We start from the raw sequence: 16,210 nt of genomic DNA, 5'->3' as shown, positions 1-16,210 counted from the left end.
AACCATGCAGTAAGGAAGCTAGTCATTGCTGATAGCCCAAATAAGTTGTGAAAGACATGATATTGGGTAAGAAAAGTTTAAAGAAATATAATAACATCTAAAAAGATGGCTGAGCTGGTCTTGTCCCAGATATAAAGGCTCATTTTGTCCCAGGCCGCCAATTATGATCATAGAATCCCTACCGTGCAGAAGAAGGCTATTCGGTCCATCGAGTCTGCACCAACCACAATCCCACCCAGGCCCTATTCCCGTAACCTCACATATTTATCCTGCTAATCCCCCTGACACTAAGGGTCAATTTAGCATGGCCAATCCACCTAGCCCGCACATCTTTGGACTGTGGGAGGAAACCGGAGCACCCGGAGGAAACCCATGCAGACATGGGGAGAACGTGCAAACTCCACACACACAATGACCCGAGGCCTGAATTGAACCTGGTTCCTTGGCACTGTGAGGCAACAGCGTTAACCACTGTGCCACCGTGCCACCTACTAGAATGGGAGTTTCTCACATTCCCCTTGTTACATTTAACAATACCCAATCATCTAATATATTTGATACATTTTTCAACGTGCATTACCTATTATATAGAGATGATATTAATTTAACACTGAGAAATGATATGTAGATGAAGCAGTGATGGAAATGGGGATGGTGCAGACAGTGCTCGCCTGACTATAAGCATCACATTGCTCTACTTACTTGTTTGGCAGGCTCATCAACACTGGCTTCACTTTGACAGGAGGTGGCACCTTTCTGTGAGACATGGCGTTGGATTTGCCCGCAGGTTCTGACCATTCACTCTTGGGATCCTTCTTCTCATCTGCAAGAGAGAGAGGAGACGGTGAGTAAGAGAGGGAGAAACAGAAAGACAAGGGTACAGAAAGAAGGGGAGAGAGTGGACATCAAACAGACGTGGGTACAAAGTGAGAGGCAGAAAGTGAGAGGGAAAGATTAAAAGACAAATTGGCCCTGATATTACCGGCGCGCCCGCCCCAAAATCGGGGTGGGTGAGGCTCGCACAACGGCATTCTCTGTTGGCCTCTGGCGTGATCTTACGAGCCTTGGGCGGACGTGCCGGTAAAATTCCAGCCAAACACTCCCACCAATGGTCACCCACCATGTCCATTCGTACAGCGCACGGCGTCCCATGCCACTTGGAAAGTGAATGGACTCTTTGCTATCTGACCAGATGAATCTTGACTATCAGTCATACAGCCTTTTCCCTATTTCCAATCCTTTTATAACTAATAAAAAGGTTTCTGTGAAAGTTGAAAAATGATGTGGAGATGCCGGCGTTGGACTGGGGTGAACACAGTAAGAGTTTTAACAACACCAGGTTAAAGTCCAACAGGTTTATTTGGTAGCAAATACCATTAGCTTTTGGAGTGCTGCTCCTTCATCAGATGGAGTGGAAATGTGCTCTCAAACAGGGCACAGAGACACAAAATCAAGTTACAGAATACTGATTAGAATGCGAATCCCTACAGCCAACCAGATCTTAAAGATACAGACGATGTGGGTGGAGGGAGCATCAAGCACAGGTTAAAGAGATGTGTATTGTCTCCAGACAGGACAGCCTGCAAGTCCAGGAGGCAAGCTGTGGGGGTTACTGATAGTGTGACATAAACCCAACATCCCGGTTTAGGCTGTCCTCATGTGTGCGGAACTTGGAACTTAGCAGAAACTGATAGCCAAGTTCCGCACACATGAGGACGGCCTAAACCGGGATGTTGGATTTATGTCACACTATCAGTAACCCCCACAGCTTGCCTCCTGGACTTGCAGGCTGTCCTGTCTGGAGACAATACACATCTCTTTAACCTGTGCTTAATGCTCCCTCCACTCACATTGTCTGTATCTTTAAGATTTGGTTGGCTGTAGGGATTTGCATTCTAATCAGTATTCTGTAACTTGATTTTGTGTCTCTGTGCCCTGTTTGAGAGCAGATTTCCACTCCATCTGACGAAGGAGCAGCGCTCCGAAAGCTAATGGTATTTGCTACCAAATAAGCCTGTTGGACTTTAACCTGGTGTTGTTAAAACTCTTACAAAGTTGAAGAAGCCAGTGATTATTTTAATTCCTCAGTGAGTTTTCTCTCAGCGATCCTCACAGCAGATTAATCCTCAATTTGTGACAACACCAGAACTATCGCGGAGGATTAGTGAGGACAGAAGAGAGGCAGAATGAGAGAGGGAGAGGACAGGAGAGGAGAAGAAAGATGAGGAATGGGGAGGGGAGAGGAAGGGAGGAGAAGAGAAGAGAGGAGAGGAGGGGAGAGGAGAGGAGAGGGGAGGAAAGGAAAGGAAAGGAGAGGAAAGGGGAGATGAGAGGAAGTTGCTTCCATGCAATTGTTAACTTTTTAATAATCAGGTCAGAAGTAGAGAGGGTTTGTTTCGCAAAACTGTTGGTGTAGATGGGGCGTTCAAAGGGAAATTTTAACCTATTGGTTCACACATGCACTAACACAATTTGAGTTTGCCCACACATAATGCAGTGTTTCTGGTTTCCTGCCTGCGTGCTGTTTGTTTGAGAATTTCCTCTCCATTCTGCAGGTTTCTGTAGCAAACTCTGACCAGACAAACTGAACTTTAGAGTCTTGACTAATGTTGCAAGACAAGTCTCATCAGACAGCGACACTGGTACCTTCTACCATCTGAACCCCACTTGCTACCCTCTTCCCACTGCCCGCTACTCTTGCACTGGCCTCTGCCCTCTCCACACTGCCCTCCTGTCCGTTACTCTCCACCGTCTGCCATTCACACATCCGTCTTGCTACTGTTTTCATACATTGTTAACACACACCAATGAGACCACAGGAGTAGGTATTGCTTCTTACACTCGGCACTTCCCTGCAATCATAGTTTATAGAAATATCACACTGAGTTAACTGTTACTGTTGTTTGTGTTGTAACTGCAATCAGGGGACGTAACAGTGAACAGGCAACTGTAGAGGACAATACTCCTCCCTTAGCATTGCTAAACTGAAGACTGTTGTTCACAGCAGGTAGTACAGGCTTTGTGGGGCACAGAGGGTGCCTGTTCCCAGTGCAATGAAAGGAAATTCAACAGCAAGAACTTTTCTGTAGCATTCTTAAAAGGCAATGATTCACTCTTGTCTCGTACTCTGCAGCCAATGTGTGTCCTGTGCATGTAAAGTCCACAGAGAGTAAAACCCTCATCTGGCTGAGTTTATGCCCATTGGGTAGACGGTGGCATTGCGGTAATATTATTGAAATAGTAATCCAGAGGCCCAGGCTAATGCTCTGGGGACAAGAGTTCAGATCCCACCAATGCAGAATTGAAAGCTTGTCTCAGGGATATTGACCATAAAATCGCTGTGGATTGTCGTAAAAACCCAGCTGGTTCAGTATTGTCCTTTAGGGAAGGAACACTGCCATCCTTGCATTTGACTTCAGATCCACACTAATGTGGTTGCCTATTAACTGCTCTCTGCAATGGCCTCGCAAGTCACTCAGTTCAAGGGCAATTAGGGATGGGCAACAAATGCTGGCCAGAGAGTCTGGCCAACGATGCCCCCACATCTCAAAGAACAAAGAACAGTACAGCACAGGAAACAGGCCCTTCGGCCCTCCAAGCCTGTGCCGCTCATTGGCCCAACTAGACCATTTGTTTGTATCCCTCCATTCCCAGACTGCTCATGTGACTATCCAGGTAAGTCTTAAACGATGCCAGCGTTTCTGCCTCCACCACCCTACTTGGCAGCGCATTCCAGGCCCCCACCACTCTCTGTGTAAAAAACGTCCCTCTGATGTCTGAGTTATACCTCGCCCCTCTCACCTTGAACCCGTGACCCCTCGTGATCGTCACCTCCGACCTGGGAAAAAGCTTCCCACTGTTCACCCTATCTATACCCTTCATAATTTTGTCCACCTCTATTAGGTCTCCCCTCATTCTCCGTCTTTCCAGGGAGAACAAGCCCAGTTTACCCAATCTCTCCTCATAGCTAAGACCCTCCATACCAGGCAATATCCTGGTAAACCTTCTCTGCACTCTCTCTAAAGCCTCCACGTCCTTCTGGTAGTGCGGCGACCAGAACTGGACGCAGTACTCCAAATGTGGGCTAACCAGCGTTCTATACAGCTGCATCATCAGACTCCAGCTTTTATACTCTATACCCCGTCCTATAAAGGCAAGCATACCATATGCCTTCTTCACCACCTTCTCCACCTGTGCTGCCACCTTCAAGGATTTGTGGACTTGCACATCTAGGTCCCTCTGTGTTTCTATACTCTTGATAGCTCTGCCATTTATTGTATAACTCCCCCCTATATTAGTTCTTCCAAAATGCATCACTTCGCATTTATCTGGATTAAATTCCATCTCGTGAAAGAATTTTTTAAAAATATGTCTTCTTACCTCCTCTCTGTCTCTCACTCTCTATCTAGTGTTCAATTCTGGTCGCCACACTACCAGAGAGATGTGGAGGCTTTGGAGAGGGTACAGAAAAGATTTACCAGGATATTGCCTGGTATGGAGGGCATTAGCTATGAGAAGAGGTTGGAGAAACTTGGTTTGTTCTCACTGGAACGACAGAGGTTGAGGGGCAACCTGATAGAAGTCTATAAGATTATGAAGGGCATGGACAAAGTGCATAGTCAGAAACTTTTTCCCAGGATGGAAGAGTCAATTACGAGGGGGCACAGGTTTAAGGTGCGAGGGGCAAGGCTTAAAGGAAATGTACGAGGCAAGTTTTTTACACAGAGGGTGGTGGGTGCCTGGAACTCGCTGCCGGGGGAGGTAGTGGAAGCAGATGCGATAGTGAGTTTTAAGGGGCATCTGGACAAATACATGAATAGGATGGGAATAGAGGGATACGGTCCTTGGAAGGGTAGGTGGTTTTAGTTCAGTGGGGCAGCATGGTCGGTGCAGGCTTGGAGGGCTGAAAGGCCTGTCCCTGTGATGTAATTTCCTTTGTTCTTTGTTCCTGATTCTGGTTCTCTGGAGCCTGCAAGTGAGGAATCTCTCTCTGCCCCCTCCATGTCTTCCTCCAGAATGTACAGTCACTTGTACATAACAACCTTGCCATGAGCTGATTGTGGATCAGCACATTGACATCTGACCTTGACCGAGACATGGTGGGGAGATGGTGCCATCTTTCCCTTCAATGAAACTTCTCCTGACGAGACAGTCCACCATTTGTTTTGCTCCAACTGCTGTTTGTGTAGTTTAGTTTTTATTTTTACACCACACCTTTCTCTGTCTTCCTACTCCTCTGATAACTTCTCCTCCCGCCAACCACTGGTCTTGTTCCATTCCTTACATTTCTCTTTTAAAATCCTTGTTCTGTACTGTCGCCCAAGCACCACATAAAGCTGCAACCTCCATTTCAGCGCCTCTGTTTTTCACACTGACTTTTCTTACCGCACTCCTATCCTAATTAAATTGCTCCTTTTATATGAACTCTGCTTCCCATATTCATGGCTTAGTGCTGCCTCATGACTGCTCTCATAAATATCACTAATAAGGCAATCTCTGATCATTTCCTTATATCACTCTCTACCTCTTATCTCCAGCCCCTCTCTGACCCATTCCATCCTGTGTCTTACGCTCTCACAGATTTCCAAACAGCCTTTGGTCTAAGATTTATTGTGACGTTCTGTAGTTACTAAGTTACTAAACCTCACTCTCTCCACTATCATTGATGCCTTTGTTTCCAAAAGGGCCCACACAAATCGCTACAACCACCTATATCTACCTTTGTAACCTCGTTAAGCTTCACCGTTTCCACAGTTTAGCCGCTGAAACCCTCATCCATGCCTTTGGTACCTCTAGACTGGACTACTTTAATACACTCCAGGCTGGTCTCTCAACTTCTACCCTATAGGTCACCCAAAATTCTTCTGCCTGAGTCCTAACCCTCAGCAGGCTCCTCTCACTCACCTGCCCTGTGCTGGCTGATCCACACTGGCTCCTGGTTGAACAACATATTGACTTTAACATTCTCATCCTTGTTTTCAGAGCCACTCCCTATCTCTGCAACTTCCTCCTGCCTCACAGCACCCTGAGAGCTCACGCTCCGCCGATTCTGGCCTCTTGGGCATCCCTGAACGCTCCGCCATCGGTGACCATGGCTTCTGCTGCCAAGTTCTAGAATCCCCTTCCTTAATGTCTCCATCTCTCTACCTCTTCCTGCTCTTTTAAGACACTCTTCAGAACCTATCTATTTGACCAAGCTTTTGGTTATCTCTCCTTCTATCTAATATCTGCGATTCGGTGTTGAGTTTCCGTTTGATAACACAGGTCTTGTTTCTTTGGACATTTCCTTACTTTAATGATGCTACGTAAATGTGAGTTGTTTTTATCTGGGGCCCGTGTGGGTTCCAGCACATTTACTCTGTAATAGGGTGAGCTGCCACCCAACTACAGTAGAAGAGTCTGGGCTGAATTGGCTGTGGCATTCACAAAAGAGACAGGATCCATTCATCCTCTCTCCCTCTCAACTCCGCAAATCTATGAAGGACCACAATGTCCCACACTGCTGTGAATTTCTTCAGAGCAAGATGCACACAACCCACATTTGAGGGGGGTTGTACTGACCATCAAACAATACAGTAAGAGTTTTAACAACACCAGGTTAAAGTCCAACAGGTTTATTTGGTAGCAAATACCATTAGCTTTCGGAGCGCTGCTCCTTCGTCAGATGGAGTGGAAATGTGCTCTCAAACAGTGCACAGAGACACAAAATCAAGTTACAGAATACTGATTAGAATGCAAATCCCTACAGCCAGCCAGGTCTTAAAGATACAGACAATGTGGGTGGAGGGAGCATTAAGCACAGGTTAAAGAGATGTGTATTGTCTCCAGACAGGACAGCCTGCAAGTCCAGGAGGCAAGCTGTGGGGGTTACTGATAATGGGACATAAATCCAACATCCCGGTTTAGGCTGTCCTCATGTGTGCGGAACTTGGCTATCAGTTTCTGCTCAGCGACTCTGCGCTGTCGTGTGTCGTGAAGGCCGCCTTGAAGAACGCTTACCTGAAGATCAGAGGCTGAATGCCCGTGATCTGATCTTCAGGTAAGCGTTCTCCAAGGTGGCCTTCACAACACACGACAGCGCAGAGTTGCTGAGCAGAAACTGATAGCCAAGTTCTGCACACATGAGGACAGCCTAAACCGGGATGTTGGATTTATGTCACATTATCAGTAACCCCCACAGCTTGCCTCCTGGACTTGCGGGCTATCCTGTCTGGAGACAATACACATCCCTTTAACCTGTGCTTAATGCTCCCTCCACCCACATTGTCTGTATCTTTAAGATCTGGTTGGCTGTAGGGATTCGCATTCTAATCAGTATTCTGTAACTTGATTTTGTGACTCTGTGCCCTGTTTGAGAGCACATTTCCACTCCATCTGACGAAGGAGCAGCGCTCCGAAAGCTAATGGTATTTGCTACCAAATAAACCTGTTGGACTTTAACCTGGTGTTGTTAAAACTCTTACTGTGTTCACCCCAGTCCAACACCAGCATCTCCACATCATCAAACAATAGACATGACTCTTGCAAATCCTAGCCCCTGATCACCTAATGGCATAGGCCTTGGCTTTATGCATAGAAACAGAAACTAGAAGCAGGAGTAGGCCATTCGGCCCTTCGAGCCTGCTCTGCCACTCATTTTAATCATGGCTGATCATCAATATACGAAAGAGTGAAAGCTGTTTTGAAGCTGCCACCATTTCTATTGCCGGCAATGTCATTGTTAAATCGGCTCCCACTCACTGGGGCGGGATTTTCCGGTTCCACCCACCGCAGCGCCGAACATTCCCGTCCAAAGTCAACAGTCCTTTTGCTGGTTTGCCAAATTTTCCGTCCCGCCCGCCACGATTTCCGCAGGGGAACGGGGACCAGAAAGTCCTGCCCACTCATCTCTTGTTTAACTATTGTAACAAAATGAAGAGCTGCCCCAGTGAATAGGTATTCAATTCCTTTGCCAGTTTTTAAAATCATGAACCAATTAGCCTTTCAGCTAATAGAGTTGGCAGAGCAACGTGTATAAACCCAGTGGTGCCCATGTCGCCCGGCGACATGTCAAGGCTTCTCCCTCCTAGTTGAGTGCAGCGCCATTCATAAAATACTCTTCAGATGTAAGACCATTTTGATGAATGTGACTGCAGTGACAGAGCGATCCAGCGACCTTAAAGAAAAAACCTTAAAGAATGAGCAAGGCCCCTTTGAGCTACCTTTCTCTTTTTACTCGCATGGAAAGTTTGTCTGATTTTCTACACGTACCTTTGTGGTCGTCTTTCCAAGTGGACAGCTCCGGGGCCTTCACTGTTGCCATGGCGTCAGGTTTAGCAGCTAAAACAAAATAGAAATGTTTCTTGTACGGATGGGGAGAAGGTGTGAGAACGCAGTTTGAGTGTGGCATGCACTACCTGCCACGCATGGATTCTAAGTGCCATAGCTACACATATCTTGAGTTAAGTTGTATCCGTATCCTCTGCGGCAGACTCGAACTTTCCTGGCTTCTTCTTCTGAAATGTACACAGAAGAGGAAAACACACAGTTTCCTTGGATCCTACAAGTTCCCCTTTCAAAAATCAAGCTGATACTTCCCTGGTCCTGACTCCACCCACCCCCCACACTCACACTCAGTGAAAGCTCCAACCAAAGGCAATCGTCAGAGAGCCCTGTGGGTACCTCGCTGCAAAGTAGCTTTGCAAGCTGCAGTCTCGCACAGTCTGGCTGGGAGCCCACAGGTTGAGTCACATGTTGTGTGGTTTCATGCAGTTTCCTGAGCACAGTGAAAAGAGGCCACGTAACCCACACGATTCCTGTGAAAACCCAGCAATGTCACATAAAGCAGCTGTCCCGTGTTCGCACGGAGCCATATCACATCAACCAGAAGCAGATCAAACCATTTCATGTACTGGTGATGCCAAGCTGAACGCCAGCTCCCCACTGTTTTGGGTGCCAGAGTTCCACAATACGATGTTCCCGATGGTGGGGATGTCCAGAACCAGGGGTCACAGTCTGAGGATTCGGGGTAGACCATTTAGGACGGAGGTGAGGAGACATTTCTTCATCCAAAGAGTGGTGAGCCTGTGGAATTCATTACCACAGGAAGTAGTTGATGCCAAATCATTGAATGTATTCAAGAGGCGGCTACATATAGCACTCGGGGGCGAATGGGATCAAAGGTTATGGGGAGAAAGCAGGATTAGGCTATTGAGTTGGACGATCAGCCATGATCGTGATGAATGGCGGAGCAGGCTCGAAGGGCCGAATGGCCTCCTCCTGCTCCTGTCTTCTATGTTTCTATGCCTAAGGCCCTCCCATTGGCTGATGCTCTCTACGTTCTTTGCTACCTGCAAGCTGAATAGTCTTCACATCAAGATAATTTGGAGGCTCAGTTTCAGCATGAGTTAAGCACCTAATCCCAGTGGGGTCAGATATCTAACCCCGGGGGAGGGGATAAACCCAGAGATGGGTTCAATTAGTGATGGGCAATAAATGCTGGTCTGGTCAGCAACTTCCACATTCCGTAAATGAACTTTTTAAAACATTTCTGGTTCTGGGGATCTTTCTATTGACGCACAAGCAGTGCTGAAAAAGCTTCTTCCTGAAACTGTCGAGGTTCCCACGGCCAGTTAAATTGGACTGACCAATGTAAAACCTATAACACAGGTTACATCAGAGGGTGCCAATCTCAATAAAATATTTACATTTCCAACCCACCTCCTGGGAGCAGGTTGACGTCCCATCGCTTGGTCCATCTCGATTAAACCCCAAAAGTAGGCAGCTTGGGCTTAGTGATCAGATTTTTACATTTGAACATGTCGCTTACCCTATCTTTGGGTATTTGAATTCACCCCAATCTTCCAATTGAGCATAAAACAGTGTTTTATAAAGGTTCAGGATTCCACCTTGCTTTGGCTCCTCTGGTTATAAAGTCAAGGATTGCATATTCTTGTTTAAAAGTCTTTCCAGCTTGTCCTACGGCCTTCAATGTTTTGTGTACATTCGCCGGGTTTAAAATTGTACTACTTCCATCCTAATTTTAAGACCTTGCATCTGTTGGGCCATTGTTGGATTTTATCCCTTTTTAGATCATGAAAAGTGTGGGGCGGTGCATTTTGGAAGGACTAACGAGGCAAGAGAATACATAATCAATGCTGGGATACTAGGAACTACTGAGGACTAGAGGGACCTTGGTGTACATGTCCAAAGATCCCTGAAGGCGGCTGTACGGGTAGATAAGATGGTTAAGAAAGCATATGGGATACTTGCCTTTACTAGCCAAGGCATAGGATATAAGTAAGAAGTTTAACAACACCAGGTTAAAGTCCAACAGGTTTATTTGGTAGCAAAAGCCACACAAGCTTTCGGAGCTTCTTACTGTGTTTACCCCAGTCCAACGCCGGCATCTCCACATCATAGGATATAAGAGCAGGGAGGTTCTGATGGAGCTGTGTAAAACCCTCATTTGGCCACAGCTAGAGTACTGTGTGTGGTTCTGGTAACCACATTATAGGAAGGATGTGATTGCCCGGGAGAGGGTGCAGAGGAGATTCACCAAGATGTTGCTGGGCTGGAGCTTTTCATCTTTGAAGAGAGGCTGGATAGGCTGGGGTTGTTTTCCTTAGAACAGAGAAGCTGAGGGGGGACTGATTGAGGGGTACAAAATTATGAGGGACATACATAGGGTGGAGAGGAAGACATTTTTTCCCTTAGTAGAGGGGTCAATAACCAGGGGGCTAACATTTAAGGTGAGGGACAGGACATTTAGAGGGGATTTGAGGAAAAACTTTTTTCACCCAGTGGCTGGTGGGAATCTGGAACTCACTGCCTGAGAGGGTGATAGAGGTGGGAACCCTCACAGCATTTAAGAAGTATTTAGATGAGCACTTGAAACGCCTTGACGTACAAGGCTATGGACCAAGTGCTGGAAAATGTAATTAGAATGGATAGGTTCTTGGTGGCCAGGGCCGAAAGGCATCTTTCTGTGCTCTATGATTCCATGACCCTGCATGTGGGTTTGTTGTATGCGTGTTTCACTGTATATAACCATCCTTTGAGAAATTTCAGAGTGACTGATGCAGTGTACCAAGGTGCCCGGCTCCCATAGTGGGTGCTGATCTCAGTGGCATTATACAGCTGGTGACATAAGGAGGAAGCAGCTGAATGCAGATGCAAGCTCACCCAGCACCACACAGAAAAGAAGTGGCTTGTGGAGGAGAAACATTGAGAGATTCTGTTCCACAGGCTGCCCAGTGTCCTTCACATCTACATGACTCCTTGTACGATGGGGTATGTCAGTCATGGGCACACAGGATAGGGGCCGTGAATTCCAGCTGCTTACTGTGAGGTGATTGAAAAGGGTAAATTATAGGGAGGGAACCAACAGAATATCTGGGAATCGGCTATGTACACGCCTCTGAACTCCAGAAAGTGTGAGTGGGACCTTGCACAGCGCATCAGAATGCACGGGGTAAAGTGAGATATATGCAAAGTGAAAAGAGTTTCAAGTTTATTTATTTAGTGTCACAAGTAGGCTTACATTAACACTGCAGTGAAGTTACTGTGAAAATCCCCTAGTCACCACACTCTGGCGCCTGTTGGGGTACACTGAGGGAGAATTTAGCACGGCCAATGCACTTAACCAGCACGTCTTTCAGACTGTGGGAGGAAACCGGAGCACCCGGAGGAAACCCACGCAGACACGGGGAGAACATGCAGACTCCACACAGACAGTGACCCAAGCCGGGAATTGAACATTCTTGCCGGTGAGAACTATGACTTCTGGATCTTGAACCCCCGCTGGCATTCTCACAGACAGCGAACGGGAGCTCACGATCACCCCCAATATGTTTTACTTATTATATATGCAAATTATGACACCAGGCATGTTGTCAATTTGATTTAGAAATACCGAATCTCTGCCTCGCATCTCATAATCATTTTTACTTCCAGCAATTTTTTAAAAAAGATTCTTCGGGTAAAAAAGGATTGCTGACCCTTGCGTAAGGGTGTCAAAGGACATGGAGATGGAGGTACAAAATGGAGTGAAGCTTTCAGCCTTGTCTAACTGAATTGTGGAAGAGGCTTGAGGGGCTGAATGGCCTTTTCCTCTTCCTAATGGCTGATTCCCATCAGCCTACAGTTCTAACCTAAAACATAAAGAACTGTCGTTACTGGGGAAGCTCCCAGTTTTCCGGTGAAATGCTAGCTTGTTGTTCCCAGAATATGGCTGGATTCCACTGGACATTATCTGACCTGGTTTCCCAGGCCTCTTTTCCTATAGGGAGAGGTTTGATGGCATCACCATTCCCTGCAACCTGGGTGGACAGGGGATTGAAATGTGTCGAATGAATTAGGAAGGGAAGGGGAGACGTGTGTCTCAGTGAAAGGGTAGTGAGGTGGGTGGGATGTGTGGGTGTGGGGGGGGTGGATGGGGGGGTGGTAGATGAATACCCCTGCGAATTTGGGTGTTAGACATGGGAGGCTGAAGGCTTTGGTAACTTTGGAGTCACTGGTGATCTGCTGGAAATCCAAATATCACTTTGACGTTCTGGTTTTCTTTAGATTAACAATCTATTAATTGCGGAGAATCACATTTTTAACTTTAACCAAAGTATCTAACTCTGTATCTAACCACTGTTGTATCTGGTCTTGGCTGTAATCATAGAATCACAGAATCCCTACAGTGCAGAAGGAGGCCATTCGGCCCATCGAGTCTGCACCGACCACAATCCCACCCAGGCCCTATTCCCATAACCCCACATATTTATCCTGCTAATCCCTTGACACTCGGGTCAATTTAGCATGGCCAATCCACCTAACTTGCAGATCTTTGGACTGTGGGAGGAAACCGGAGCACCTGCACGCAGACATGGGGAGAACGTGTAAACTCTGCACAGACAGTGACCCAAGGCCGGAATTGAACCCAGGTCCCTGGCACTGTGAGGCAGCAGTGCTAACCACTGTGTCACCGTGCTGCCCTTAACGAAAAAAGTCAATTAGTAGAATGTTTCTTAGACCCTCCCTATCCCAGAAATACACCAACAGTGTTGTACCTTTGACATTTATGTTCTCCCTTCAGCTTTTTATGTACTTACTGGGTCTTGTCTCTCATTTTAAAAATGGTCAACCCACCACTTAAATTGTGAAACTCGCAGCAATTATCAGCTTTGATGCACAAGTTTATAATCAGGGTTATTTTTCAGTCATCAGCTTTCAGGTTTTACATAGCTGTTGGTTCAGCTTTCACCGTTTATTGACATTGGATTATACTGACAGCTGCCCTGGAAGTCTTTGATGTGACAGTATAGAGGGAGCTTTACTCTGTATCTAACCACTGTTATACCTGGTCTGGAGGAAGTTTGAAGGGATAGTGTAGAGGGAGATTTACTCTGTATCTAACCACTGTTATACCTGGTCTGGAGGAAGTTTGAAGGGATAGTGTAGAGGGAGATTTACTCTGTATCTAACCACTGTTGTACCTGGTCTGGAGGAAGTGTGAAGGGATAGTGTAGAGGGAGATTTACTCTGTATCTAACCACTGTTGTACCTGGTCTGGAGGAAGTTTGAAGGGATAGTTTAGAGGGTGATTTACTATGTATCTAACCACTGTTGTACCTGGTCTGGAGGAAGTTTGAAGGGATAGTGTAGAGGGAGATTTACTCTGTATCTAACCACTGTTGTACCTGGTCTGGAGGAAGTTTGAAGGGATAGTGTAGAGGGAGATTTACTCTGTATCTAACCACTGTTGTACCTGGTCTGGAGGAAGTTTGAAGGGATAGTGTAGAGAGAGATTTGCTCCATCTAACCACTGTTGTACCTGCTCTGGAGGAGGCGTGAAGGGATAGTGTAGAGGGAGATTTACTCTGTATCTCACCACTGTTGTACCTGGTCTGGAGGAGACGTGAAGGGATAGTGTAGAGAGAGATTTACTCTGTATCTAACCACTGTTGTACCTGGTCTGGAGGAGGTGTGAAGGGATAGTGTAGAGGGAGATTTACTCTGTATCTAACCACTGTTGTACCTGGTCTGGAGGAGGCGTGAAGGGATAGTGTAGAGGGAGATTTACTCTGTATCTAACCACTGTTGTACCTGGTCTGGAGGAGGCGTGAAGGGATAGTGTAGAGGGAGATTTACTCTGTATCTCACCACTGTTGTACCTGGTCTGGAGGAGGTGTGAAGGGATAGTGTAGAAGGAGATTTACTCTGTATCTATGCCACACTGTGGCTGGGACTTCCCGCACAGCGTTTTGCAGAGGAGGCCTGCCATTGGTTGGCGGTGGGATCTACTGGTCCTGTTGTTCACGAGTTTTCCCGTTGTTCACAAGTTTTCCCATTGTTCACACCCTCCCCTGCTGGGATACCCACAACATGGGTGGGATTCGGGGTGGGTTGCGGGAAGGGGAGGGGTGGGGGAGGTGGGATTGTAGCCAGCAGTGGGAATTGACGTATCTGATCAAGTAATGGTTTTGTAGATTTTGTAAATTTGGGGCACAGTGGTTAGCACTGCTGCCTCACAGTGCCCGGGACCCGGGTTCAATTCCCGGCTTGTGCCACTGTTTGTGCAGAGTCTGCACGTTCTCCCCGTATCTGCGTGGGTTTCCTCCAGGTCCTCTGGTTTCCTTCCACAGTTCGAAAGACGTGCTGGTTAGGTGCATTGGCCATGCTAAATTCTCCCTCAGTGTACCCGAACAGGCGCCGGAGTGTGGCGACTAGGGGATTTTCACAGTAACTCCATTGCAGTGTTAATGTAAGCTGACTTGTGACTCTAATAAATAAACCTTAGATTTTGAGTACCAACAGCAGGGAAATGTTGCAGTTTCCTCTTTCACCTCTCACGGTAACGAGCACCCAAGTTCCTCCTGGACATTAAACTTGTGTTTTTCTTCAGTTGTTTTGCTCCAGTGTATGTCTTCAGTTCCCAGCAGTGAGTAGTCGGAGTTGGCACTGAGTGGACAGGTCAAGCTAGTGAAACTAGCACCAAGTGGTTTGGTTGCTGATGTATTGGTTGTGGAATTTAACTCAGACACTGCTCTTGTCTCCAATCCCATACCACATGTGACAGGACTGGCCAATACTATCAGTTTCTGATGAATTTGTTCTGATGTGATTGGCTTGTCTGAGTTTAAACAGGCTTTACTTACAGATATCCACATCTGTTCCCACTCTTGGAGGAAGCCCCTTCATCATCTGCAATTCAAACACACGCAGCTAAAATAAATTGTGGGATAAGAACTTCACATTAGGTCCAGTCCTCACTCCTCCACAGAACATTTATAATCCACCCTTCCAAGAACGCCACTCACATCGTTAATTCCCTGTGCGAATCCCATTCCGGGATCTGAACTCAACAATCTAGGCTGACACTTTGATGCAGGAGTGCTGCAAAGTCAGGAGTGACATCTTTTGGATGACATTAAACTGAGGCTCATTTGGGTTGCCAACTGTCATTAAATGTATTCCTGGAGGCTTCATCACGTGACTTGTTAAAAAAAAGGCTTATTTATTAGTGTCACAAATAGGCTTACATTAACACTGTAATCATAGAAATCATAGAAATCATAGAAACCCTACAGTGCAGAAGGAGGCCATTCGGCCCATCGAGTCTGCACCGACCACAATCCCACCCAGGCCCTACCCCCATATCCCTACATATTTACCCACTAATCCCTCCACTTGAGGAGTGTAATCCTACAGTACGGTGGGCCACTCCCTTCACTGGCAGTGGGAAAACAGCAGCAGCCTCCAAATTGCCCAACGCGCCCCGCCTGCAGCCTCTCGACGCTGAAGATCACCACACCCTCCTTGTTCCAGAATCTTGTGCCAGGCTGCAAGCCCATCGCGACTAAAAGTAGGCGTTACAGCGCTGAGGATTGGATCTTCATTAGATCTGAGGTTCAGCGGCTCCACAAAGAAAGGATCATACAACCCAGCGCTAGTCCGTGGAGGGCGCAGGTCGTGGTGGTCAAGAGCGGCAACAAACCCCGGATGGTCATTGATTACAGTCAGACCATTAACCGATATACGCAGCTGGATGCGTATCCCCTCCCGTGCATATCTGATATGGTCAATCAGATTGCGCAGTACCGGGTGTTCTCCACCATAGACCTCAAGTCTGCCTAACACCGACTCCCCATTCGCCCAGAGGACCGACAATACACGGCTTTTGAGGCGGATGGTCGCTTGTATCACTTTCTCAGGGTTCCCTTTGGTGTCATCAATGGGGTCT

General features: G+C 46.9%; 1 protein-coding gene across 5 annotated transcripts in view; it reads right to left on the bottom strand.

The window, feature by feature from the left end:
* Positions 1 to 16,210, bottom strand: part of sh3d21 (SH3 domain containing 21) — a 126,796-nt gene that overhangs the window by 41,888 nt on the left and 68,698 nt on the right. For all 5 annotated transcript variants that reach the window (XM_078237773.1, XM_078237774.1, XM_078237775.1 and 2 more), the window contains 3 exons: positions 15,126 to 15,171; positions 8,251 to 8,319; positions 703 to 823 (listed from right to left, as the gene is read on the bottom strand). In XM_078237773.1, the coding sequence (XP_078093899.1) occupies positions 703 to 823; positions 8,251 to 8,319; positions 15,126 to 15,171 (236 nt within the window). The remainder of the gene's footprint in view (positions 1 to 702; positions 824 to 8,250; positions 8,320 to 15,125; positions 15,172 to 16,210) is intronic.

The sequence above is a fragment of the Mustelus asterias genome, chromosome 21 (assembly GCF_964213995.1).
Source record: "Mustelus asterias chromosome 21, sMusAst1.hap1.1, whole genome shotgun sequence".
NCBI classification, from domain to species: Eukaryota; Metazoa; Chordata; class Chondrichthyes; order Carcharhiniformes; family Triakidae; genus Mustelus; species Mustelus asterias.
This window is presented reverse-complemented; position numbering and strand designations above follow the sequence as displayed.